At 53.9% G+C, this 23,886-nt stretch overlaps 1 protein-coding gene across 3 annotated transcripts in view; it reads left to right on the forward strand.

Moving 5' to 3' along the window:
• Nucleotides 1-841: 841 nt before the first annotated feature.
• NHSL3 (NHS like 3) overlaps nucleotides 842-23,886 on the forward strand; it is a 30,425-nt gene continuing 7,380 nt past the window's right edge. For 2 of the 3 annotated variants that reach the window (XM_064281647.1, XM_064281648.1), the window contains exons 1-3: nucleotides 842-1,076; nucleotides 23,115-23,285; nucleotides 23,377-23,432. In XM_064281647.1, coding sequence (XP_064137717.1) covers nucleotides 842-1,076; nucleotides 23,115-23,285; nucleotides 23,377-23,432 — 462 coding nt within the window. Of the gene's footprint in view, nucleotides 1,077-20,947; nucleotides 21,180-23,114; nucleotides 23,286-23,376; nucleotides 23,433-23,886 lie in introns of those variants that run through there. The other variant, XM_064281649.1, reaches the window with a different exon arrangement.

Raw genomic sequence — 23,886 nt, forward strand, 5'->3', positions numbered from 1 at the left:
AATCCTGACCCAGGCAGGGGTGCCCTGGGGCCTCACAGCCCAGCCTAAGCTAAAGTGAGCCACGACTCTTCGCATCCCAGCCACCAAAGGGTGAAGCGGCAGTCCAGGAGGCCTGGGCCCCACCTCCGCTCAGAGGATTGTTGGAGCCTGGGGGAAGGTGTGGCAATGAGGGTAAAGGAGCCCAGGGGACTCTCAATCGCTGGATGGGAGGAGAAGGTCGGTCACAGGTCTCTGGCGGGTCTGAAGCCTCAGCCTCTGGGGTGAAACCTTCAATACTGTCCGGGTCCTGGAAAGTATTCTCATAACTCCCTTATTCCAGGAAAAAAATTCCAGCAATCCCTCCATCTCTTCCCAAATCAAACTCGGGACACCAAGCTCTTCTGGGTCCACCCCCAGCATTTCTCTTCCCCTCTCCTGAGCCCCTTTCCCAGTATCTCCTTCTTCCAGACCGAATCCCCTTTGGTGCCCCCTCCGGGATGGAACCGCGGTACCGCCCCCTCCCGGGCCGGCCCCGCGACACCGCCCTCTCGGTCCCGGGCAGTGTCTCGCCCTCCCCCAGCCCCGGAGCGCCCAGGCCGGGAGGAGGCGAGAGGGGCAGCTCCCGCCTGCGGCCGCTCCCTGCTCTCGCGCCTTCCCTCCCGGCCGGCCTCCGCGCCCCGCCCGCCGCTGCCGGCCCCTCCCGCGCCGGCCCCCTCGCTGGCTCTGCCTCCGCCGCCCAAACTTTTCTCCGGGCGCGTCTCCCGCGGCCACTGCCCGCGAGTCCGCTCGCCCGCCCGGCCTCGGCACATGGGCGCCGCGCCGCAGGGGGCCTGAGCCCGGCCGCCAGGTCCGCCCCCGCGCCATGGCGGCCCGCGCGCCCCCCGCCGCACCTGCGGCCGAGGAGCCTGGGGGCCCGGACGGACCCCTCCGCAGGAAGAAGTCCCGCTCCGGCCCGTCCGGCCTCCGCCGCGCCTTCAGCTGGCTGCGGGGCAAGAAGCGCAAGAAGAAGGCAGCGGGGGCCGAGGGCGCCGAACCAGCCGCCCCCCGGGCCAAGAAGGCGGACGACAAGGCCAAGAAGACCAAGGGCAAAGGCCGAGGTAGGGCGGCGGGCACCTGGGCTTGGCGCCGGGCGGCGCCGAGGGGGAGGCCGGAGTGGCTTTACTGGGGGTCCAGGGCGTGTTGGAGGGGGGCGACTCCGTAGGTGTTTTTCCTGGGGCAGCGATGAGCCACGGGATCAGCCCAGGCAGCCCTATCGTGCACCGCCATCCCAGAACTTCCCAGACGCCGTCCTGCCCCTCTTTGAGGGGAGGGGACCCCCGGTCGGGCAGGGATCCCCTGCTTTAAGCAGGAAGTGCTGGCAGTCTGGCAGGTGGGGTAGTGAGGCAATCCTCCTCCCCCAGGCTCACCCAGGTCCAGCCCTCTGCTGAGTCAGGGGGTCAGAGACTTGACTGGTGCGGGGCCAATGGGAGAGGCAGGTGGCCTTGGGTCTCCGACCGGGGCTCTGCGTCCGCAAAATCAACTGCACTCAAGAGAGGCTTCAGCCCCCTAAGTGGGTCTGATTTCCAGCCCCACAAAGAACCCAGCATGGAGCATAGAATGCTTTAGGTTCTTAACAGCGTCAGCTTTTCGGACCTGGCCGCCCTCACCACTCACCTGGGCCAAACCACAAACATCCATCTCCTGAGGTGGTGGGTTCACTGACAAGAACCAACCGCCCCCGTCCCCATCACTCCATCCCGCGGTCCTGGTAGAATCCCCAAAAATGTGTGCTTACAGATGGGGGAAACTGAGGCCCAAGCTAAATAGAGAGGCTGTACCTGGGTTGCAGCCAGGTATTAAGCAGGAGCCTCTGGGCTCCCTCCAGTGGTCTGATGGTTGGGCAGCCTGAGGCTGACCTGGCCCATCCCTACGGGGGTCACTTTTCTTTGGGCCACTTGCTTGGTTCTTCTCTCATTTTCCCGTTTGTTCCCTGCCTCCCATTGGCGGGGAGAGGGCTTGAGGCTCAGTAAGAGGGCAGAGCCCCCTTGGGGCTTGGTGTCCCCCAGCAGGCTACCTGCTTACCAGCACTGGTGAGGAAATGGCCTTGTGTGCAGGGCCCATCCCATGACGCCTGTGTTTACCCTCCCAGTGTCCTTTAACCACCTCCTCTGGAGAATTAGAAGGAACACTTTAGGGGTCAGGAAGAGGGTGAAAAAGCCTCTTGTGTGATTGCATCCGGCCCGGTCTTCCTTTTGGAAAAGGCCCAGACACAAGTAGAAGTCCGGGCGCTGGGACTGGAGTGGCTGGACAAGGCTTTGAGTGGGGTTTGGGTGAGGGGTTCTGCCCAGGGCCAACGGTATGATGTGGTATCTGGCCCAGGGTTGCCCTGTCAGTCTGAAGTCGCCCCCATCTTGTGAAAGAGGGATCGGGTCAGAATTGCAGCAGGATGGATTGTGGTCACACTGTCAGGATTGGCAGGCAGAGGGCTAGTGGAGTACCCTAGCGAGTGGACCCTCACCTGGGAGACCAGGATTGGCAAGCAGAGGGCTAGTGGAGTACTAGCGAGTCGACCCTCACCTGGGAGACCAGGATTGGCAGGCAGAGGGCTAGTGGAGTACCTTAGCGAGAGGACCCTCACCTGGGAGACCAGGATTGGCATGCAGAGGGTTTGTGGAGTACCTTAGCGAGTGGACCCTCACCTGGGAGACCAGGATTGGCAGGCAGAGGGCTAGTGGAGTACCTTAGCGAGAGGACCCTCACCTGGGAGACCAGGATTGGCATGCAGAGGGTTTGTGGAGTACCTTAGCGAGTGGACCCTCACCTGGGAGACCAGGATTGGCAGGCACAGGGCTAACGGAGTACCTTAGCGAGAGGACCCTTACCTGGGAGACCGGCCTGGAGGCAAGGGGCTGGAATAGCTGAACCTGAAGGTCCCTGTTCCAACAGCCTGGATTTGGGGTCACTGGGTCAGTGGCCAGGCCTCCCCCCACCCTGTGCCTGGTATCCGGTGGCACTCGGCTTTCTGAGCAGCAGGCCAGCCTGATTTGAGCCCACGTGTGTGGGCAACACCTTCCTGCCCCTGACTGTTGTTTCCCCAGGTCTGAAGGAGGCTGGGGGTATGACTGGAGGAAGTCCTGGTCCCTTTTGCTCCAGCCTCCCATTATTCCAATTGTTTCCTTGTCACCCGTCCGGCCCAACTTCTTTTCTGTTTATTAAGAGAAATAAATCCGATCTCTCTAATCTCTGCTGGCACCGCTGGCCAGGAGTGAAAGCTCTAAGAAGGCTTAACACTTTCTGGGGAGAATGTTCAGAATGGAGATTGGGGAAGGTGGGGGGTGGAGGGGTAGAACATTCCTGGGAGGTCAGGGGCCCTTGGGGGAGATCATTGTCCAAACTGGAATTTAAACGCAGATCGTCTGCCTCCAAAACTGGCATTGTTTTCATGACTCTCCCAAGGACATAGAGCAGAGGAGCAAGGCTTAAAGATCTTATTATCCAGCCCACTTTACAGATGGGAAAATTGAGGCCCAGAGGGAAATGAGGGAACCTAATAGATCAGGAAGAGTATCAGAGCCTGGCAAATGGGAGCTTAAATCCTTGCTCTGTGACATCAGAGAAGTCACTTCGTCTCTAGGGGCTCACTGATTCCATTACTGTCTCATGGGGGAGAGAGGGTACCCTCTCACAGGGGTGACCCTCTGGCTGGACATTGCCTTGCTGGGTCTGTGACCTTTTGTCTCTCTAAGATTCTTACAGACAGGATATGAAAATTCAATGAAAGTGAAGTCACCATAGATTTGCAAGCAGTTGCCGTGATGGTGTTTATGAGTTTAACTGCCTGAATCCTAAGGACCCCGGTGGGGAAAGAACTGGGCTTCGGTCAGAACAACTTTGCTGCCTGGTCTGCCGCTTTCAAGCCACATGACACAGGCAGGTTATTAACCACATCCAAGCCTCAGTTTCTTTATCTGTAAAATTGGGATAATAAGTCATGGCTTTACAGGGGTGTTTCAAGGATCAGAGGAGGCCCTCGTGGACAATGGTTAAAGTGCTCGGCTGCTAACCATAAGGTCAGCTGTTCTAACCCACCAGCCACTCTGCAGGAGAAAGATGTGGTGGTGTGCTTCCATAAAGATTGACAGCCTTGGAAGGTCTATGGGGCAGTTCTACTCTGTCCTATAGTGTCGCTATGAGTTAGAATCGACTGAACGGCAGGGGGTTTGGTTTGGTTTTTGGTTTTCAAGGATCATATGAGATAAGAGACATGCAGGTACTTTGTGAGCTGTGGAGCATGGTCCAGATGGCAGCAAGTTTCTGCTGTTGTGATGCTGAGGCCTTGGGCATTAACTGGGTTCATCCAGATTCATGTTTAGAAAACTCACATCACACATCAGACTCCATGATGATGGTTATCATTAAGGGGGTCGAAGAAAGTGGAATCTTACCTTTGTCTGACGGGAGGACTCGCGCGTAAGAAAAAGCGACAAAACAAAACAGGAATCTATATTTTCCAGAAATATCAACTGGACTCTAGACAAGTTTGTGGGAGGAAGTGTTTCTGGGAAAGATGCCAAGACTGGAGCCCAGTAGATAACCAGGGAAGGCTTTCTGGAAGAGGTGAGCAGAATGCGGGAGGAGGGCAGGATTCTGGCTAATTTGAAGGGGAACAGAAGTAACGTGAAGGCTGCTATGTGCCAGGCATCTTCATGGATGTCTTTCCGTGTCCTCCCAACAATCTGTGAGGTAAGCAGTTATCATCCTTTATACCCGTTGCCATCGAGTTGACTGCAACTCATAGTGACTCTATAGGACAGAGCAGAACTGCCCCAAAGGGTTTCCAAGGAGCGGCTGATGGATTTGAACTGCCACCCTTTTGGTTATCAGCCAAGCTCTTAACCACTGTGCCACCAGGGCTTCCTGTCACCCTTTATAGGTTAGAAAAATAGGCCCGGAGGGTGAAAGTAAGTCGGTCAAAGTCACGCAGCTTCATTCATTTGAAAAAGACGTATTATCTACTATGTAGTGCCAGGCACTGTTCTAGGTGATGAGGGCACCTGGGGACAGGACAGGTATGGTCCCCACCCACGTAGAAGTGATGGTCATAGTGTGGCAGCGTGAGAGCCACTCGTTCCACCTCCAAAGGCACACTTTTTTCCAAACAAAATAATGTGACGTTGGTTGTGTTTCTGACTATACTAAAACCAGCTGCTGTCGAGTCCCACTCATGGCGACCCTGTATGTCTCAGAGTAGAACTGCACTCCAGAGGATTTTCAAGGCCGTGACCTTTTGGAAGGAGATCATCAGGTCTTTTTTCTGAGGCCCTTCTGGGTGAGTTTGAACCACCAGCCTTTTGGTCAGTAGCCCAGTGCTTAGACATTTGTGCCACCCAGGGACTCCTTGTTTCTGACAATGGAGAGGATTAATCACTAGAGTCCTGGACAGGACAAGCTTTGGGACAAGGGGCAGTTATCTCTCCCGAGGGTTTCTCCTGGATAGTGGAAAGTGTCTGGGGGGCAGGAATGGGAATGGTTCTGATACTGAAAATTCAGAAGCCAGCGACCTGTATGTGGCCTCTCTCTACCCTGCCAGACCCAGCAGACTTTTAACCCCATGAGCTCACTGGAATCTCCCAAGTTCCCTCTGGCCATTCACTCAGGGAGGACTGTCCCTGACCTGGTGTTGTAGAGAGACACCTGATTTTGAGCTCTGTTCTGCTGTATGACCTTGGGAAAGACCGGCCCCCGTCTGGGCCAAACCTGCCCTGTCTTGACAAAGAGGAGGTTTAATGGTCTCTGAGATCCTTTATAGTTCTAGGATTCTCTGGGTTCGAGGATGGAATTGAGGAGCTAACTGGTAGGGGCCAGGGGTGGGGACAAGGTCCAGGAAAGGAGAGCCTACCTTTGGCCAGTTGAGTGGACAAGACATGAGGAGAGACCAGCATGAATGCTACTGCTTCTTCCTGTTGAGTAGGGGCCTGTGTGTGGCTCTAAAGCCAAGTGAGGACCCATAGGCACTTTGAGTGCTGCACTTTGCTTCTCAGGTCAAGATGGTGTCTCCCTGCTAAGAGGTGACTACTGGGACTGTTTACCTTTCAATAAACGTGTCATCTATTTTCACATTCTGTGCCATCGAATATACTATCCTTCCTGCATAGGATGTGTTTCCCATAACTTTTCCATATAGTGAACTCCTATTCAACCATCAAGGCCCTGCTCCAGTGTTGTCCTCTCTGATACTCCTAGGGGAAATTAATTGCCTCCAGACTGTAGAGCAGGGTGCTTAAGAGTATTAGAGTCAGAGTATATGTTTCCCTGGCCACCTTCTTCTTGTGTAGGGGCATCTCAGTGTCCTCAGCCTGGGGCCTGGATCAGTGTGATGAGGGCAGGGTCTCTTCTACTATGGGATACATTCCGGGGGAGAGTGACTTCCACAGAGGAGTCTGGGATTCCGGATTCCTCAATGAGAGTATGGCAGGGTGTCTGCTCTGTGCATTGCTGTCCACCTTTTCCAGCCCCCTGGAAAGTGATAAGCATTGTCTGCCTTAGGTTCAGGTGAGAAAGGGAGCTTTACTCATTTATTTCACAAATACTTATTAAGCATCTACTATGTACCAGATGACACAGTGGTTAAGAGCTACGGCTGCTAACCAAAAGGTCGGCAGTTCGAATCCACCAGCCCTCCTTGGAAACCTTATTGGGGCAGGTCTACTCTGTCTTATAGGGTGGCTATGAGTCGGAATCGACTTGATGGCAACAGATTTGGTTTTTTTTTAATTTTTTTGGTATGTACCAGGTTGAGGAAGCCTTGGTGGCACAATGGTTAAGCGCTCGACTTCTAACCGAAAGGTCGGCAGTTCAAACCCATCAGCGGCTTTACTGGAGAAAAGACCTGGTGATCTGTTCCATAAAGATTATAGCCTAGGAAACCCTATGGGGCAGTTCTGTAGGGTCGCTCTGAGTCGGAATTGACTTGATGGCACACAATAACAACATGCACCAGGCAGAGTCCCAGGTGGTGCAAATGGTTAATGTACTCAGCTGCTAACTGAAAGGTTGGTGGTTCAAGTCTACCCAGACACAACTCAGAAGAGAGGCCTGGCAATCTACTTCAGAAAAATCAGCCACTGAAAACCCTGTGAAGCACAGTTCTCTTACACACATGAAGTCACCATAATTTGGAATCAACTCAACAGCAACTAGTTTTTTTAATATGCTAGGCACTGTCTTGGGAATAAACAAGAGAGACAAGGTCCTACACCTCACGAACCTCACAATTTTAGTGGGAGGAACCAGATATTGAACAAGTAATTAAGGGTTGGGAAGTGTGACAAAGGGGTAGCACAGTGATCCCTGCATATCAGGGAGTGCTTCCTGGAGGAGGTGACCTTTGAGCTAAAATTGAAGGATGAGGGGAAGCTCGAGTTGAGGGAGCTTATAGCACTGGAATCAGGAAAGGCACCTGTTGGGATTTGGGGACCAGCTGGCCATCTGGGGTTCTGTGGGGGATAGGGATCACATACCTCACTGTTCTACACACCCTAAGACCAGAAGCTCAGTGGACTGTCTCTTCTCTGCCCTTCCTAAGCACAGGGCCTGGCACTAAGTGACTTTGGGAGATAGGTGGGTGACCTGAGCTGGGCCCCCAGAGCATGAGCATCTCTGAATCCTGGATGCTCTGTGCCAATGGCCTGAGATGTCACAGGGAGCCCTTATCTCACATACAGATGGGCAGCTGAGGCCCAGAGGAGGAAGTAACTTGCTCAAGGGCACACAGCCAGCCAGCTTCAGAGGCGGAACCACAGCCCACACCTGCCAGGTCATTAGCTTCCCCACTCCATTATTCAGTTATTCAGATGGAAAATCCCAGCCCAGAGCAGTGCCTCTGCTGGGGGTGAGAAGAGATGAGCAGGAAGGAGGCCAAGAGAGCCCCCATCCCCCACCTGACACCTTCAGGGGCTCATTCCAGTGTCTCTCCCTCACCCTCCTCATGGAGGTCCCAAATCTCCCCCTGTGGCACACATCCCAGCATTCTCTGTGGAATTTCCTCAGGCCTGGTGGGGGGGCCCTCAGTCACTGTGCCACACGCCCCACCAACAACCTTCACCCTGTTCCAGCAGCAGGGGGCCACAAGGGTTGGCTGAACCCTGTGGCCACAAGAATCTAGACTATTGTCAGCAGAGAGCAGAGGGAGAACCTCCCCTCACCCACCTGTCCCTTGGAAATCCCCCTTTCCCCAAACCCTCAAAGCTGTCTCAGCTGCTCTTGGCCTGTCAAATGCTGAAGAAAACAAATGAGAGGAGGCATTGTATATTGTCTGGGCCATAGTGGACATGGTGGGGTGGGGTAAGCAGGTACACACACCTCCACCTTCAGACCCCCAGGCCACCTCCAGCGCCTTGGCAGACTTGGGAAGGAAGCAGCTTTCCTGGGCAGGAGGGGTGATATCTGTCTACCTCCTCCATCATAATACCTCACTGTACTCCATGCTTCTGTGGTCCACTGCCGTCAGGGGCTAGCTCATAACTGGACACCCAGCTCTACTTCCAGGTTGCCCAGCTCTGTGCTGGGCATGGAGTGCAGGAGAGAGACTGCTTAGCCTGCAAAGGGTGTGTAAACCCTGAATCTTGTGGCAAAGTGTGTGATTCCCAGGAGGCTCCTGGTGGGGTCTGCTCCATGTCCTTCTGTCTGCTTAGGAAACCCTCGCTACCTCAAGCCAGGTGAGTCTGCACCACTGTTCCCCAAGAGGGTCACGAGACACGCAAGCCCAGTCCTGCGGTTCCAGGAATTCTGATCCATATGCCTTCTATATACCACCCACTTCTTCCCGCCAGTCCTACCCTAGGCTCTCCCATGCTCTTGGTTGTGGGCAATATTCCTCTTCCAAGATCCTGGAGCAAGCAGAGCCTTTGTAGAGAAAAAATGTTGGACTGGGAGAGTGCCCTGGATCTTCCTGCCTGTGCCTCTTCACTACACCACCAGTATGCAAGTGCCATCATCATCACCACCACCAGTTTCCATTCAACATGATGGTGCAGCTACTGTGGGTCAGACTGGTTACTGAGCTGGGGTACTAAGCGAAGTGAGACAGTCACTGCCCTTCAGAAACTTGTTTTCTGGTTGGAAAGGCAGATACCAGAACACACTGTTTAAGCGTCTCAAGACAAGTGTTGGGATGATGTCCCACAGGGTGCTGGGGGGAGCCCTGAGCTGGGGTTCTTAGCCCATTTTGGGGGTAACTAGAGAAATGGTCATGTGGCTGGACAGTGATGGGACAGTGAGATCAATGCTATATCAAAGGGCAGTACTAAGGCTATGGGAGCTCAGAGAACTCAGCCGGGGGAGAAGGGGGTGCAAGGAAGACTTCATGTGGGAGTAGACCTTTGAGCAGGGCCTTAAGGAATGGAAAAGAATCTTCTAGTCAAAGAAAGAGCATTCCAGGCAGAGGAAACAGCCTGTGTCAAGGCCTGGAGGTGGCACTCAGGAGTATCACAGAGTTTTGTGTGGCTGGAGCTCTGAGAATGGAGGGGTGGTTGGAGATGAGGCTGAAGTGGTGGGAGGGGGCAACTTGTGCCAGGCCTTCTGTGAAGGCCAAGGCACCTGCTGTGCTTCAGGTATCTTTTGAGGTTCTTTGCATGTTCATGCCAAGGAACTTGGACTTTACCTTTGGTGTTCCCTCCGCTCCCCCTGCCCTGGTCCCCTTTATGAGGGATGTCTGTAAATGAAGGGAATTGTGTTAGTGGCTCTCTGAGGTCTCTCATCTGTGCAAAGTGGGAAAGCTGGTGCACATAACTTGGTATACAGTGGATGCTCAATGAGTATTATTTTCTGGGTAGATGAATAAAATACCAGCCTCTCAGGGAGTGTCAATCTCAGGTTCTCAGCAAGAGCTGGGCCTCAGGGAGGGTTGGGATCAGCTTTGACCTGAGCCGTTGGACATAAGAGGCAGCGTGGTGTAGTGGAGGGACTTGCCCAGGTGGCAGAAAGGATGGGTGATACAGGGACTAGAACTGAGGGCTCTGGACTCCCAACCCAACACTCTCTCCGCTACACCACGCTGCCCCTAGTTGGAGAGGCAAGGCAGAGCCATGGTAAAGGAGAGTCACTGCCCAGGCTGTCCCCAGGCACAAGGGCATCTGTGGGGAACACACAGGTGGGGGTCTGGGCTAGCCTGGAAGGCTTTCAGAAGACATGAGGCTTGGCCTGGCCTTTGGAAAACAAAAACTTGTTATAAGAGGAGATGAGTAAGGGGCACACAGCTCCACAGACGTGCACAGACATGAGTGCTTCCACATACATTTACCTGCATGCTCCATTACACACACATGAACATACAAACCAAATATAGGTACCAGTATAGCCACCTAAGAAACACAATTTGCAGTTGTGCAGATACACAAAAGCACATGCAAGTACACAATCTTATAGACAAACTTGTTTACACATGTATTATGCACACAGGCCGACTATTACACACTCAAATACATAAAAATCAAGGATATTCAGTCACCTTGAGAGGCAGTCACAAACAATTATGTAGGCAGATACACCAAAGCACTTGTCCAGACCTATGAAAACAGACTCAATTATATGAATACGGGCACACAGTCCTACATAGATTATAGAGAGGAATCCAGTACACGTTCAGAGTCACAGATACATACACAAATCCACAATTACACACAAATGCACAATTACGGTCACTGCAGTGACAAGGATAAACTAGAAGGGTGGTAGCATGAGCAGTGGGTATTGGAGTCAATCAGGGTTTGAGTCCTGCTTAATGCTGTGTGACTTTGGGCAAGTCAGTTGACTTCATGGAGCCTTAATTTCCCCATCTGTAAAACGGAGATGATTAAAGTACCTACCTTACAGGATTGTTGTGCAGGATTGTTGTGCGGATGAAATGAAGTAATGCATGAAAGTGGCTAGCACAGTGCCTCGAACATAGTAAATGCTAAATAAAAGGGTGCTGTTATTATTTTTAACACCATTACTACAGAAATACAGTAAAATCGATCCATTCGTACACACAGGCACAGAGACCCAGGCAACACAAATAGACACGTGACACTCACGGGGTGGTGGCTAGTGGGTCCTAGCAGCAGCAGGGCCCTGGACCCCCGCCTGGCTGAAGCCCGGCCCCCTAGTTCTCCTGGCTCCACTGCCGTCCTCCGAGAGGTGGCCCCCAGGCCGGGAACGCCGATGACCCCGCCTGCCCCACCAGAACCAGTCCGGCCTTTACCCGAGCGCTCCGGGCGGGGCAGCTCAGCAGGTCTCCCCGGTCCGGGAGAAGGGGGCGGAGACGACAGGACGCGCGCCAGGCCCCGCCCCTCCTCCGTCCCCACCCCACCTCGGCCATTGGCCACTGGGCCCGGGGGCGGGGCTGAGCTGGGGCTGGGGGCGTCCGCGGTGGCGGCTAGCGAGTCTCGCTGCCTCCCTCCCGGGGCTGCGGGCCGGCCGGCCGGGCTGGCTGGGCTCCGCTCGGGTTCCCGCGCCGGCTCCCGCGCCCGCCATGGGCAACTCACATCACAAGCGGAAGGCCCCCAGCGGCCCCCGAGTCCGCAGCTTCTGGCGGTTCGGGCGGTCGGCGAAGCGGCCCGCAGGTAGGAGTGGGGGCGGGGCAGGGGAGGGAGGGAGGAGGGTCCCGGTGCTGCAGCCTCCGCCACCGCTGCTGCCCCCTCCTGGGGCTTGGTGGGTGTAAGTGTGGGGGGCTGGAATCTCCGCATAGATCCCACCCCTCACATGCACACACATACACACTGATACCCACGGGCGGGCACACGTACATGTTCCCAATTACACAGTCACGCACGCAACACCCACTCATATGCATGGACAAGCAGACACAAAATCACATACACAGTCATACACTGGCACCATCACTGCAGGACGCACAGATCCTGAAACACAGATATGTATACCTATGCATACGGTCTACACAGCCACACAAACTACACCTCACGCCATCCATACAATCTTGCGCACACATCAGTCATGTAGGTACGATGTCACAGTCTTAGACACACAAATGTATACACAGGTTCACAACTGCACAACCACCCAGACTCACACACTCAGGCACTTAGTATACCCACACATACACACCACACTCTTGTTCCCCAGGCTTTAGCCCCCAACGGGCAGAAAGTTTGCAGGAGGGTGGGGAGACAAAGGTAGAGGGAGAACCAGGAAACTAGAGGCTGGAGGCTTGGGGCCGCCTCCATCTGGCGTGATCGGGAGTCGGACTGGTTTTCTGGGCTCCCTCTCCACCCCCACCTGCGCTGCCGCGGCTCCTCCCCCCAGTCCCCGTGGTCGCCGCCGCATTTCCCCCCTTTCAGTGCAGCCACAGAGCTGGAACGCAACCTTTCCCAGCGTGCTGCGGGATCCCTCCGCGGGTCACATTCCAGCCTCGAAGTGGGAAGGAATGGGGAAGGCTTTCCACCCTGGGGCCGGGAGATGGGACTCCTGGTTTCCCCCAGCGGGTGCGGCAGGTTAGGGTATTCCCCGGAGTTCTGGAGGGGTGCTGGAGGAGGAGGGGCCATGGAGGGTACCAGTTGCCTCCCCTGGTGAATCCAGAGATGGGGGAGGGGAAGGGTGATGGATCCGCGTTTCCACTATCCATTATCCACCCCACTCAGGGTACCCTAGGGGCGCCTTCTGGTCTTGGGTAATGAGGGAAGCCCAGAGGAGATGGGGTGGGGGTGGGGGGCTGCTGTGGTGGGAGAATCCACCCTTGTCTTCCCAGGATGGCTCACATTCCTAGAGATTCAGAACCCAGTCTGATGATGTCATCACTGCACACAGGGGATGATGGAAAGAGCCTGGTCTGGGAATTAGGGGCCAGGGCCCTCATTGTAGCTCTGGCATGGACACTGGTGACCTTGAGCAGATCCAGTTCCCTTCTCTGGATCTCCCTGGTGCCTACAGGGGGCTTATCTGTGAAATGAGGAGGACCAGGCTTTTTTTTAAGCTTGGGTGACATCTTGGACCCTTACAGTTCCGGCTAGCTATTTCGTGGATGAAAAGATCAAGGTCCAGAGAAGGGGGGCTTGTCCAAGCCCATTTGCCTGTGATGGTTTGAGGAATAATAATGATAAAACAACAGGAAAAGGGGGTAAATTCAGTTCTGGAAGGGTCTCTGAGGATTCCTGGTAAGGTGAGCATTGATGAGTGACTTTAGGACCTTTAGTTATTCTCCCTGCCCCAGACGCTGAAATCCGTGTTGTGCTCTCCTGTCTCTCCTTCCAGAATCCATTCTCAGATGTGGTACTGGGGCTTTTCATCTGCTCTCTGATGGCCCCTTTGATCTCATGGTTTCCTGAGAACCAACTGTGGGCCCCAACTTGTGACCATTTGTGGTTGGGGAGGGAGAGGATAAGAGAGCTGTGCTTATAGTCTCCTGTCCACTGGCCCTTAAGGAGATGGGAAGGATCCTCTTGAACTGGGGCCTGGGGCTGCTAGCAACCTTTGTGCACCTCTAGCCCCTGCTGCAACTCAGGGGCCAACCAGGCTTCAAGGTGTTCTTAAAGAACCAGAGAGCAATGTCAAGGCAACAGAGAAGTAAGCGTGGGGACTGGGGATCTTCTAGGCAATGTGTTAAAAGGCTTCTTGGTTGGGGCCGGCTTTAGAAAGCTGAAGAGGTGGTCTTTGGTTTTTGAAGTAACTGCAGGATTGGTATTAGTGCTGAATTGTTGGTTGATTAAATGAGAACATGGCTGGGAATGTGTTTTAGCTGTGAAGTGTGGTCTTGAGCAAAGACTTCGAGGTTGGAAAGAAAAGTAGTGGAGATTCCTTTCTTGTGCCTAGGAGGAAAAGAGGTTCCATAGTGAATGCAAACTTCACTCCCTTTGGTTATAATTTCTGCGGAGAGTTCTAAGCCCTCTCCAGGCTCAGTCTCTGCTGTCACAGGCCTTGTGTGGCCATTGGGGCTTGAATATTACTCATTCGATTACTCATTTACGGGGATGAGGGAGAGAATGGAAGTCAGGCAGGGAGGGCTGGAGTCTGCAGGGCACAGGGAACCAGTGAAGGTGTTCGAGCAAGGGAGGAGCCTGCGAAAGTGGTGTGTTAGGAAGATGGCTCCAGGGTGGGGCCAGGTGCAGACAGGACAGGGGGTGGAGTGGTGAGAGTGGAGGCTCAGAAAGCAGTCCAGAGGCTGTTGCTGTAATCCAGGGGAGAGGTAATGAGGTGAAGGCTGGGGCCAGGGTGGAGGTTATGGGAGTGGAGAGGAGTGACAGCTGAAGAGAGTCAGTGGAGGAGATGGCAGAATCGATAGGACCTGGAACCTGGCATTGATCTGGAAGCCCTGGTGGCGTAGTGGTTAAGTGCTATGGCTGGTAACCAAGAGGTCGGCAGTTCAAATCCGCCAGGCCCTCCTTGGAAACTGTATGGGGCAGTTCTACTGTGTCCTGTAGGGTCACTATGAGTCGGAATGGACGGTAGTGGTTTTTTTTAGTGGGTTTGGGATTGATATGATGTTGGGGATAAGGGTGAAAGAGGTCTGTGCTTTTTGGCTGGGAGATGGTAGCAGACCTAATAATGATGATAATAAGGCACTTCATTTATTAGCGGGGCCCTTTGCTCACCCCTTTATATCAATTAATTCATTTGTCCTTCAACAGCCCAACAAACTAGAAGATATTATTCCCCATTTTACAGATGAGGAAGCCGGAACTCAGAGAAGTGAAATCATTTGCCACACTGCAAAGAGGTGGCAGGCAGCCCTGAACTTCAAACCGAAGTCTGTCAGATTCCAAAGTTTGTGCCCTTTACCAGTTTAGGGGTGAGGGGTTTCATCAATGACAGAGGGGCTGGCGGGCCCTCCGGGCAAAGAAAGCCTGAGTCTTTGGGGGATTTAGACTATGTTAGGGAGCATAAGTGGTGTAAACAGTGTGGGGAGGGTCAAGGATTGGGACCAAGTTTTGATGTCCCTTAGGACTCAGAGAGGGAGCAGGTGGGAAGCAGGAGGGGGAAACTGGGATTCAAAGAAGGGTTGGTTAGTTGGAACAAATGCCCTGGGAGGGTAGGAAAGGGTGAGGGTAGATGAAGAGAGGCTACATTATTGCTGGGAGGACACTGTAACTTGCCTGAATTATTTGGCCTTGGTTCTTGGGAATCCAACCCAACACTCTTCTCCCTAGACCAGCTGGGTGCTTGATCTGGGGCAGGTTGAGGGAATGGTGGAGTATGCATTGGGAGCCCAGGAGCACCCCTCATCCATCCCCCTCCTCCTATTCCCACAAAACACGCTCGCCAGCTTTACAGACCTCTTTGAGGCTAGGTTTGTTGTTCCCATTTTGCAGATGGGGCTCAGGGAGGGGAAGGGTGTAAATTGTTGATGGAATTAGTTATCTCTTCCCCTGTCTCTGGACCTGGAAGGCTTAGGGTCTTTGGTAGGTCCCACAGCTGAGGGAAGTCCCCTCACCTCCAGCTTCTCTATGTCTTTACCCCTCTCCTAGGTGGAGATTTGTGACCAGATGCATGTCCAGACTTGCTTGTGGGAGTCCTGGGCTTCCAGATAATGGGCTGGCCCAGCCTTCTCTGGTCTGAGGGATCTGAGATAAGCTGAACACTGGGGTCCCAGGCACTGACCCAGAGTGGGGAACCACCGCCTTCCTTCCAGAGGCAGAGTCATATATGGTGAGGGCTCCCTAGAAACCATCTCTCCAACCCTCCCACCTCACAGATGCAGAAACTGAGGCCCAGAAAAGGGCAGTGCAGCTAGAGCTTAAACCTAGGATTGATTTCCAGGATAGTACTCCCTCTACTTCACCCACTTGAGGATATCTGCTCTGGGCTAGGGATTCCCTTCGCTCCCTAAAAGAGAGTTTAGGACTGTCAGATTGGTGGTGGCAGTGGTGGTGGTGGTGTGTGGGGGGGGGGGTCACTGAGAGATAGGGAGCTTATGTTAAGTGTCCCTTATCAGACCTTATCTTAATGGTCCTTAACTCCACTTGAGATTGGAAGAGAGCTCTGGAAGTGGGCAGGAGAGGAGGGTGCTGGTGGCTTGGGAAGAACAAGGTTTTGCAGCTGGTTAGAACTGGACTCACACCCTGACTGTGCCATTACCAGCTGTGTGACCTTGGTCAAGTCACTGACCCTCAGGGAGTGCCTCTGTATGGTGAGGGGGATTTAGTGACACAGCATGTGTCTCAATTCGTGCTCAGTAAATGCCAGTTTATTATCATTATTTTGTAAGTGGAAAGGCAGAAGGATCTGAGGGGACCCTTTATCTATCCCCCACCCCCACCCCCTGAGGATGGAGGCTCCCTGTGATTATAACAGGTGGACCATACCTTTGTGTTTACTCTTGGTTGCATGGCTTCGTTTAACTGTCCTGGGCACTCTGTGGGCACTTCCTGGGTGGTGCAAATGGTTAATGCACTTGGCTGCTAGCTGAAAAGTTGGAGGTCACCCAGAGTGCCTCAGAAGAAAGGCCTGGCAATCTGCTTCCCCAAAATCAGACATTGTAAACCCTATGAATCACCATAAGTTGGTACTGGTAGGTAGTCTGTGAGGTGGGTATTTGGCCCACCTTACAGTGAGGAGACTGGGGCCAGTAAACCCATTGCTGTTGAGTCAATTCTGATTTGTAGTGACCCTGTAGAACAGTGTAGAACTGCTCTATAGGGTTTTCAAGGTTGTAAACTTTACAGAAGCAGACTGCCACATCTTTCTGTTAAGGAGCAGCTGGTAGTTTTGAACCACTGACCTTTGGGTTAGCCACTGAGCACTTAACTTAACCACTTTGCTACCAGGGCTCATTGACTGAGGTCCAGAGAGGCTGATTCCTTTGTCCAAGGCCTGGAATCCAGACCTCCTGACTCCTAGCCCCCTTCTCTCCTGGCTTCAGTAAGATGGGGATAATCATGTCTTGAAGGAACAAAGGAAAGGGTTTTGGAGAGTCAGAATTGCATCCTGGCAGAAAGGGATTATGATGTCATTGTCAGGAGCAAATTCTGCCCCAGAACTCGTTAGAACGTTTATTAATATTATTGTTGTTAGGTGCCCTCGAGTAGGTTCCTAATTCCTCCCCTTGCCACTGCCCTCCCCCTGGGGCTCCCGGTGAGATGGGATCCTCCCCTCCCTGGATGGGCACTCCCTGCCCCCCCCCCCCAGTGTTTACCTTAGAACTGGCTTGTCTGCCCCCGCTAGGGTGGAACTCTACACAGAGGAAGGAAGGAAGGGGATTCTCCTTCTGTTGGGGTGGGGTGCAGAGCTCCCACCTCTTTGGTCAGGGATCGAGGCAGTGGCCCCCCTTCCTATTAACTTCTCCAGACTCAGGATCACCAGGCCATTTGGAGTGAGACCCGAGTTCAAATGTGGACATGCTACTTCCTGGCTGGGCGACCTTGGGCAAGTCAGTTAGTTTCCCTTGAGCCTGTTTGTGCTGTTTGGTGAAAAGGGGATTTCACATGTACCTTTCAGGTTTCCTGTTAGGAATACCTATTAAGGGTTCTTCCAGGCAGTAGAAGAGAAAGTGTGTCAGAAGAAAAAGTGTTTCCAGAACTGGAAAGCACGCCTCCTGAAAGCTTTTGTTATGCTCATTTCTTCTTATTTGTGAGCATAAAATCTACGTACACTCTAAATTCTCATACCTCTAGACCCCAGCCCCATCTATACCTTCACTTGTCCACCTGTATGGTGAGAGGTTGAAACTAGGGGTCCCTGAACTCTGAGTCCTGGCTCCTTGGCTGGCCAGAGGCAGTCAAGACAGGAGCAGGGGTTGGGGGCGGGGTCGGCCCTGAGGGTTCCAGCTACTGAGAGAGGCCACCTGGACAGCTGTGCCCTCCCCCCCTCATTCCTCTCCCCTGAGTCAGGCCTGCACTGCTGTGGGCGTTCCACCACCCCGCCCCTTGCTTGCTTTGGAATGGGGCAGGTTGGGGCCTCACCCCATAGAGGATGTTGCCAAGACTGTGTACGCGTGCGCACGTGGCCTTGAGGGATGGAGGTTCCCTCCCCCATTCTCTATCCCCAGGCACAGGAAAGCCCCACAGTGGTGGATACACACACCTGCTTTCCATGCACACGCTGCCACCTGGCAGGGCCCTGTGTGGGTCTTTGCAGTTGGGCTTGTGGTTGAGGAGGGCATGGACTAGGGCGTCCTTAGTGCTTTGTGGGCGTGCTTGTGAGAGTGCAAACCTGTGGAAGTGGCCGTAGTGGGGCATTCTGGAAGTACGTGCCGTGTACCTGCCCTGGTGGGCTATACCAGTACATGCTGTGTACCTGCCCTGGTGGACTAGACCAGAGCTCAGGAACTTGTTCGGGTGCTTCCTGATACGTCCTGCTGTTGTGGGACGTGGTGGGAGCAGGGTGTCTTCTCAGATCCAGGAAGCTTCCTTCCTCAGGCTTCCTGGTGAGCTTTCCTTTATGGCTTCAGCCTCAGGCTGTACCCCTGAACTGTGTCAAGGCAGAAAGCCCTGGCACATGGGCTCTAAGTGTGGCGTTGAGCAAAGTCTTTCCACTCTGGCTTCAGTTTCTTTTCTGTGAGGTGCCCACCGCCATCTTAAACTCTGAGGTTGCTGAGCCCCTCCCAAACAAGCCTCAGGTTTGTAGACCTGTGTGTGAGGTGGCTCAGGGAGGCATCCTACTTCAGCTAGGCTGTTGGTAGTTGGGGGGAAGGGCGTTGCCAGGGCAACCAGATGTTATCAAGTGCTAGAGCCTTGGATCATGATGGAGAGTTTGCAGCTGTGGCCCTGAATGCCAGCTGTGGGCCTGGGACTTTAGACGAGCTGAGGTTCCCTGCCCTGACTTAGCAGGAGCTCAGTCCTTGGTTTCCCTGGTTTAGGGGGAAGCTGAGGGTGACTGTTCTGTGTGGTTAAAGGCTCCAGCTTTGGAGCCTGCCAGAGCTTGGGAAGTCACCTAATTCTCTGAGCCTCACAGGTCCCTGATCAATGACTAGGCCTGCCTTGAAGGGCGCTTGTAGGATCCATGAGGGCAGAGACTGCGTTTTGCCCTCCACCAACACCTGGCACGGTGCCTGGCAAGAGTTCATCACCCTGGAAGTATCAGTCTGCTGCTCTTTTCTGTCTGTGTGGGACTAGTAAGAGGGGTGGATGTGTCTGTCCTCAGAGGCGTAGGGAAGGATGTGGTCAAGGCACCTCCAGTTTGAAGGTATGGTAGGGTCCCTCGACCCTTCTCTGGAAGAGAGATCAGGTTGGTACTTGGCACGGTGGACAATGCACGACTTTGGGACTCAGGTTGTCCGGAGTGTAAATGATGCCCTACCACTTACCAGCCCTATAATGCTTGCCCTCTCTGGCCTCCATTTCCTCATCTGTAAAATGGGGATAAAACTGACTACTTCTTAGGGTTGTTGTTTAGATGTTAGTGTGATTGTGGACGTACACTACCCAGCTCCACAAATCTTTGTCCTCAGCTGTGTACTTGAGTGTCGAGTGGTCTTTGAGGTGGGAAGGAGCTGCAGAGGGGTCTTGTCTTTCAGCGTGGGGGCCACTGTGAATCCTTAGATCCCTAGGGATTCAGAAGGGTGCTGTGAGGGAGGGGTAGTCTTAGTCGAGTTTGGAGTACAGCACTTTATAGTTAACTGCTTCCTCTACAGTCTCAGCTACGCTTCTCAGAGTTGGTAGAGGGATCTTTTTAATGATGCCACTATCCAGCGTAAACCCTGAGTGACTGACCTCATGGGACTCTTTGAATAAAATCCAGTCTGTTCGGAGGCCTAGGGGCCCTACCTGACTTGGCTCCTGCCCTCCTCTGGCCACATCTCCTGCCATCCTCTCCTTGGCTTACCAAGCTCCAGTCATACTGGCCTTCTCTCTGTCCCTGGAAACCTGCCGCTCCTGCCTCTGGGCCTGGTTCCCTCTGCCTGGAAGGCTCTGCCCCCGTCCCTTCTTATGGCTGCTGAGGCCTCAGTTCAAATGCCCTTTCCTTAGAGGCTTTCCTTGACTACCTATCTAAAGGTACCTCCTTCTTGTCCCAGGTCTTTGTTTTTCAGTCTTCATTATCTGAAATTTTATTGTTAGTTTATCTCATTCATGTATTCATCAAATAGTTATTAAGCTCATAGCATGTAGCAGGCACTGATTTAGGCGCTGGGGATATGCTGGTGAACAAGACAAAGTTCTCAGCTATAGCCCCTGATAAGTAATAAATACTTGCTGATTGAATGGTTACAACAGTCTTATAAAGAAATGAGTTATTGGCCTTGTTTTTCCCATGAGGTCATGGTTTGTGCATGCTGGAGCTGAATTTAAACCTGGACCTGACTTCCCTTCCAGGGTTTCCCCTTCCCCTGCTTTCTGCCCTCACTTTGAGTTGTTTTTTGGTTTTTCTCTTCTCCCTGGCTAGTGATCCAGCACAGAGTCACCGAGTGACAGAATGAGGCCAATGGGGAAAATTCTGGACTAGGGGACTAGAAGGTCCGCATTCAAGTCCTGCCTCTGCTGTGTGACCTTGGAGAGTTCACCGTGCTGCTCTGAGCCTCTGATGTCACATTGCCAAAGTGGGAAGAAAGTCCTTTGGAAAGTGTGGGGCTGAACACATCAGCCACTGTGATTTCATTCTGGGGACTTCTCTAGATGACTAGTACTGTGTCCCGGGCCAGACCCCATCCCTTCAGGAACCTCTGCCTATGGCCCTGCCATCCCCACAGGTAGCCTTAGGCTCCTGTCTGGCTGCTCCATGTTTTAAGCTTCTTCCCCAGGGAATACTCATCAGCCAGGAGGGCCTGGTGGGGGCACTATGCCAAGCCTAGTCTGGTAGTCCCTCCACCCACCACCATCTGTCAGCCGGGACCCCTGCCTTAGCTCTGGCTCCTGAATATTTAGACATAGGACTTGGGGACAGGGTAGTGGTCCACCACTGGAATTGAGCATCTTCTGACCTGGTGGTCTTACTCTCTCCAGAGTAGGGCATGCACAGACCCTGGGCCTCAGTTTCTCTCATAGTCTGGGGGATTCATGTGTCCCTACACTTCCCTTGTGGGGCGGGGTCGGTGGGTGGGCGGGATCAGTGGGAAGGTGGGAGGAGGACTGGAGAGCAGCCCCTCCCCCTTCTCTGTCTGGAGCCGGTGCTTTGCCGGGGCGGGCAGGCTTGCAGCCCCTTAGTGCTGGGTGGTGGTGAAAGCGCCACCCGGTGTTCTCGAATAGATAGGGGAACGTCTCCGAATAGATAGGGGAACGTCTCCGGTGGCACTGCAGTCATGGTGGTATTCCTGGGCCGCCACCTCCCGGCGCTTCTTGGGCTCTTTAAGAAGAAGGGTGAGTGCATGTGGCTAGAGGGGGAGAGGCGGGGAGCCCCAACACCCTTGTTTACCAGACTCTTATGTAAAATAGGGGATCAAGGCCAGGAAAGGGTAATGGGATGGGGCATGGGGTTAATAATGAGGCTAGAGTCCCCCGCTGGCCGCCTTGCCTTTGTGCCGCTTTGTTGCTGCCTTTGTCTGGGCCCTGTGTGTGCTTGCGAGGATGGGCCCAGGTGTCACTGACCTTGAAGCCTGCAGCCTCAGGTGTCATTGACCTTGAAGCCTGCAGCCTCAGAGGAGACTGCCTTCCCCCCGTGGTACCCACGCTTGACTGGGTACAGCCCAGTACCCCAGGCCAGAGAGGTAGATGGCCCCCTTCCTCAGCCAGCCTACTGTGTGGGCAGGATTGGATGTGGGGAGCAGGGAGGAAAGTTGGGGAGCTGGGTCAGTGAAATCATGTGTTTAGAGGCATGGGGGGTAGAGAAGTTTTGGAGAAAGGGGCCTTTGCCCACTTCTTTCTCCTAGGAACTGGGCTTTCAGGCCTGGACTAAGATGTCGGGGCCAGAGCTTATTGGGTTTTGGTAGGCAGAGGGGTCCCCAGTCAGCATGATCGAGGAGCCACCTCTGGAAACCCTGAGTTCAGACCTGGCTCTCCCTGACTCCAATTTGCTGGGTGATGTTAGGCAAGGCCTTTCCTCTTTCTGAGCCTGTCCCCACTTGTAAAGTAAGGGGATTGGGGGAGAAGATCTGCTGAGGGACCCCTTTGCTCTGACCTTGTAGGATAACTGCAGATTCCCTGGGGCGGAGCTCTGGCTGTTGACTAATGGGCTGAGGAAGGAGAAAAGGACAGGTGTCTGAACTGAAGTCCGTTCCTGGGGCGTGGCCCTTTAAAGGGCTTGTTTTGTTCCTGCCCCTCTACAAGGTGCTGCCAAGGTCACGTGACCCTCCCGGAGCTTTTGCTTATGTTGTGGGTTCCATTTAAAGGGGAGCTGGGGTTGCTAACTGCTGACACAGCTCCCCGGCACCCAGGATTAGATGACCAGTCCCCCCATGGGCGGGGCCTGTAACTAGATTCTTTGTAATGGATCCCTGGCTCCCCTGCACCAGGGGCCATGGGCCAGGGCCTTCAGTAGAGGGGGATACCTGGCACTGTTCCCCCAGGAGAAGCTGGATCTGCCTTGGCTGGGGTCGGGGGGGCCGGGTCCTTCTTACTCCTTCCCCTGCCCATCCATCCACTAATGGGCAGCCACATGGGTGAGTAGAGGACCCAAGAGGCCATATCCCTGGTCTGTCCCTCCCTCCAGGATATTCTGGGAATCTGGTTGTAAACTCTGCTCGCCCCCACCCCTTCCAAGTTTCCCATGATGTCCTCTTCCTGGACCTGGGCCAAGGGGCTGTGTGGAAAAGATGGTCTGTTTCCTGTAAAGTGGCGCTTGGGGTCTAGAAACAGGAGAAATGTATTTGCTGTGAGCAGTGTGTTTATTAGGGGTATCTGGCATGGGGCCAAGAGTGAGGTGTTGGTACACAGCTGTGTGCATACTTGGGTACTGTTCGTGTATGTACAGAACGGGGACCGTGGGGGTTGTGTATATATGCGAGGGCTGGCTGTGCCCTATGTGGGCCCCTTGTGTGGTATAAGTACACAGATGTGTTTATACTTGGGTGCTGTTTGTTGTGCTTATATGGTGGGCCTTGTGTGCCTATATGTGGTGCCCTTTATGGGGACCCTTGGGTGATGTGGGTGCTCAGAAACATATACACTTGGGCATAGTTTGTATATGTACATGGGGGCTGCGTGTATGCCCCAGAACTGTGAGTTGTATGTGAAGGTTGGGGGCTGTGGGTATTGCATATATGTGCAGGGACTGTGTGTTGTCTGGGGTCAGTGGGTGCCCTTGTTGTGGAGCCTGTGCGTTTGGGCCCTACTTCCCTTTGTCCTCTGTCCCACTAGGCTCTGCCAAGGCTGAGAGTGACAAACGTCTAAGTGCAGGGCCCGGCCAGGGGCCAGGGTCTGTCGTGGATGAGCACCAGGACAATGTCTTCTTCCCCAGTGGGCGACCACCTCACCTGGAGGAGCTGCATACGCAGGCCCAGGAGGGGCTCCGTTCCCTACAGCACCAAGGTAACCCCTTGCCCTTCACCTCCACCAGTGCTACCTTCTCAGCTCCCTGGGGCAGGGGCTTAGCCCAATGTACTTTTCTGGTGTCTTCCAGAAAAACAGAAGCTGAACAAGGCTGGCTGGGACCATGGAGATACCCAGAGCATTCAGGTGAGTACTGCCCCCCAGCTCAGTCCTGACTCTGCCCTTCCCTCCCTGCTTGATCTCTGGGTCTAGTTTCCTTCTTACATCCTGAAGGGGCTAGACTAGATGACCCCTGTAGGCTAGTCCAGACAGAGCTGCTCCAGCTGATGCTCCTCAGTACTAGATGATGTTGAGGGGGTGGGAGGAGAGGCGGGAGAAGACCTGTGAGTTAAAACTCAATGGTCAGGGCCATATAAACCAGAGACTACATCAGCCCGAGACCAGAACAACTTAGATGGTGCCTGGCTGTAACCGATGACTGTCCTGGCAGGGAACACAACAGAGAACCCCTGAGGGAGCAGGAAAGCAGTGGGATGCAGACCCCAAATTCTCGTAAAAAGACCAGACTTAATGGTCTGACTGAGACTAGAAGGACCCCGGTGGTCATGGCCCCCAGACTTTCTCGTAGCCCAAGACAGGA

Source organism: Loxodonta africana, chromosome 3, assembly GCF_030014295.1.
Source record: "Loxodonta africana isolate mLoxAfr1 chromosome 3, mLoxAfr1.hap2, whole genome shotgun sequence".
NCBI lineage: Eukaryota > Metazoa > Chordata > Mammalia > Proboscidea > Elephantidae > Loxodonta > Loxodonta africana.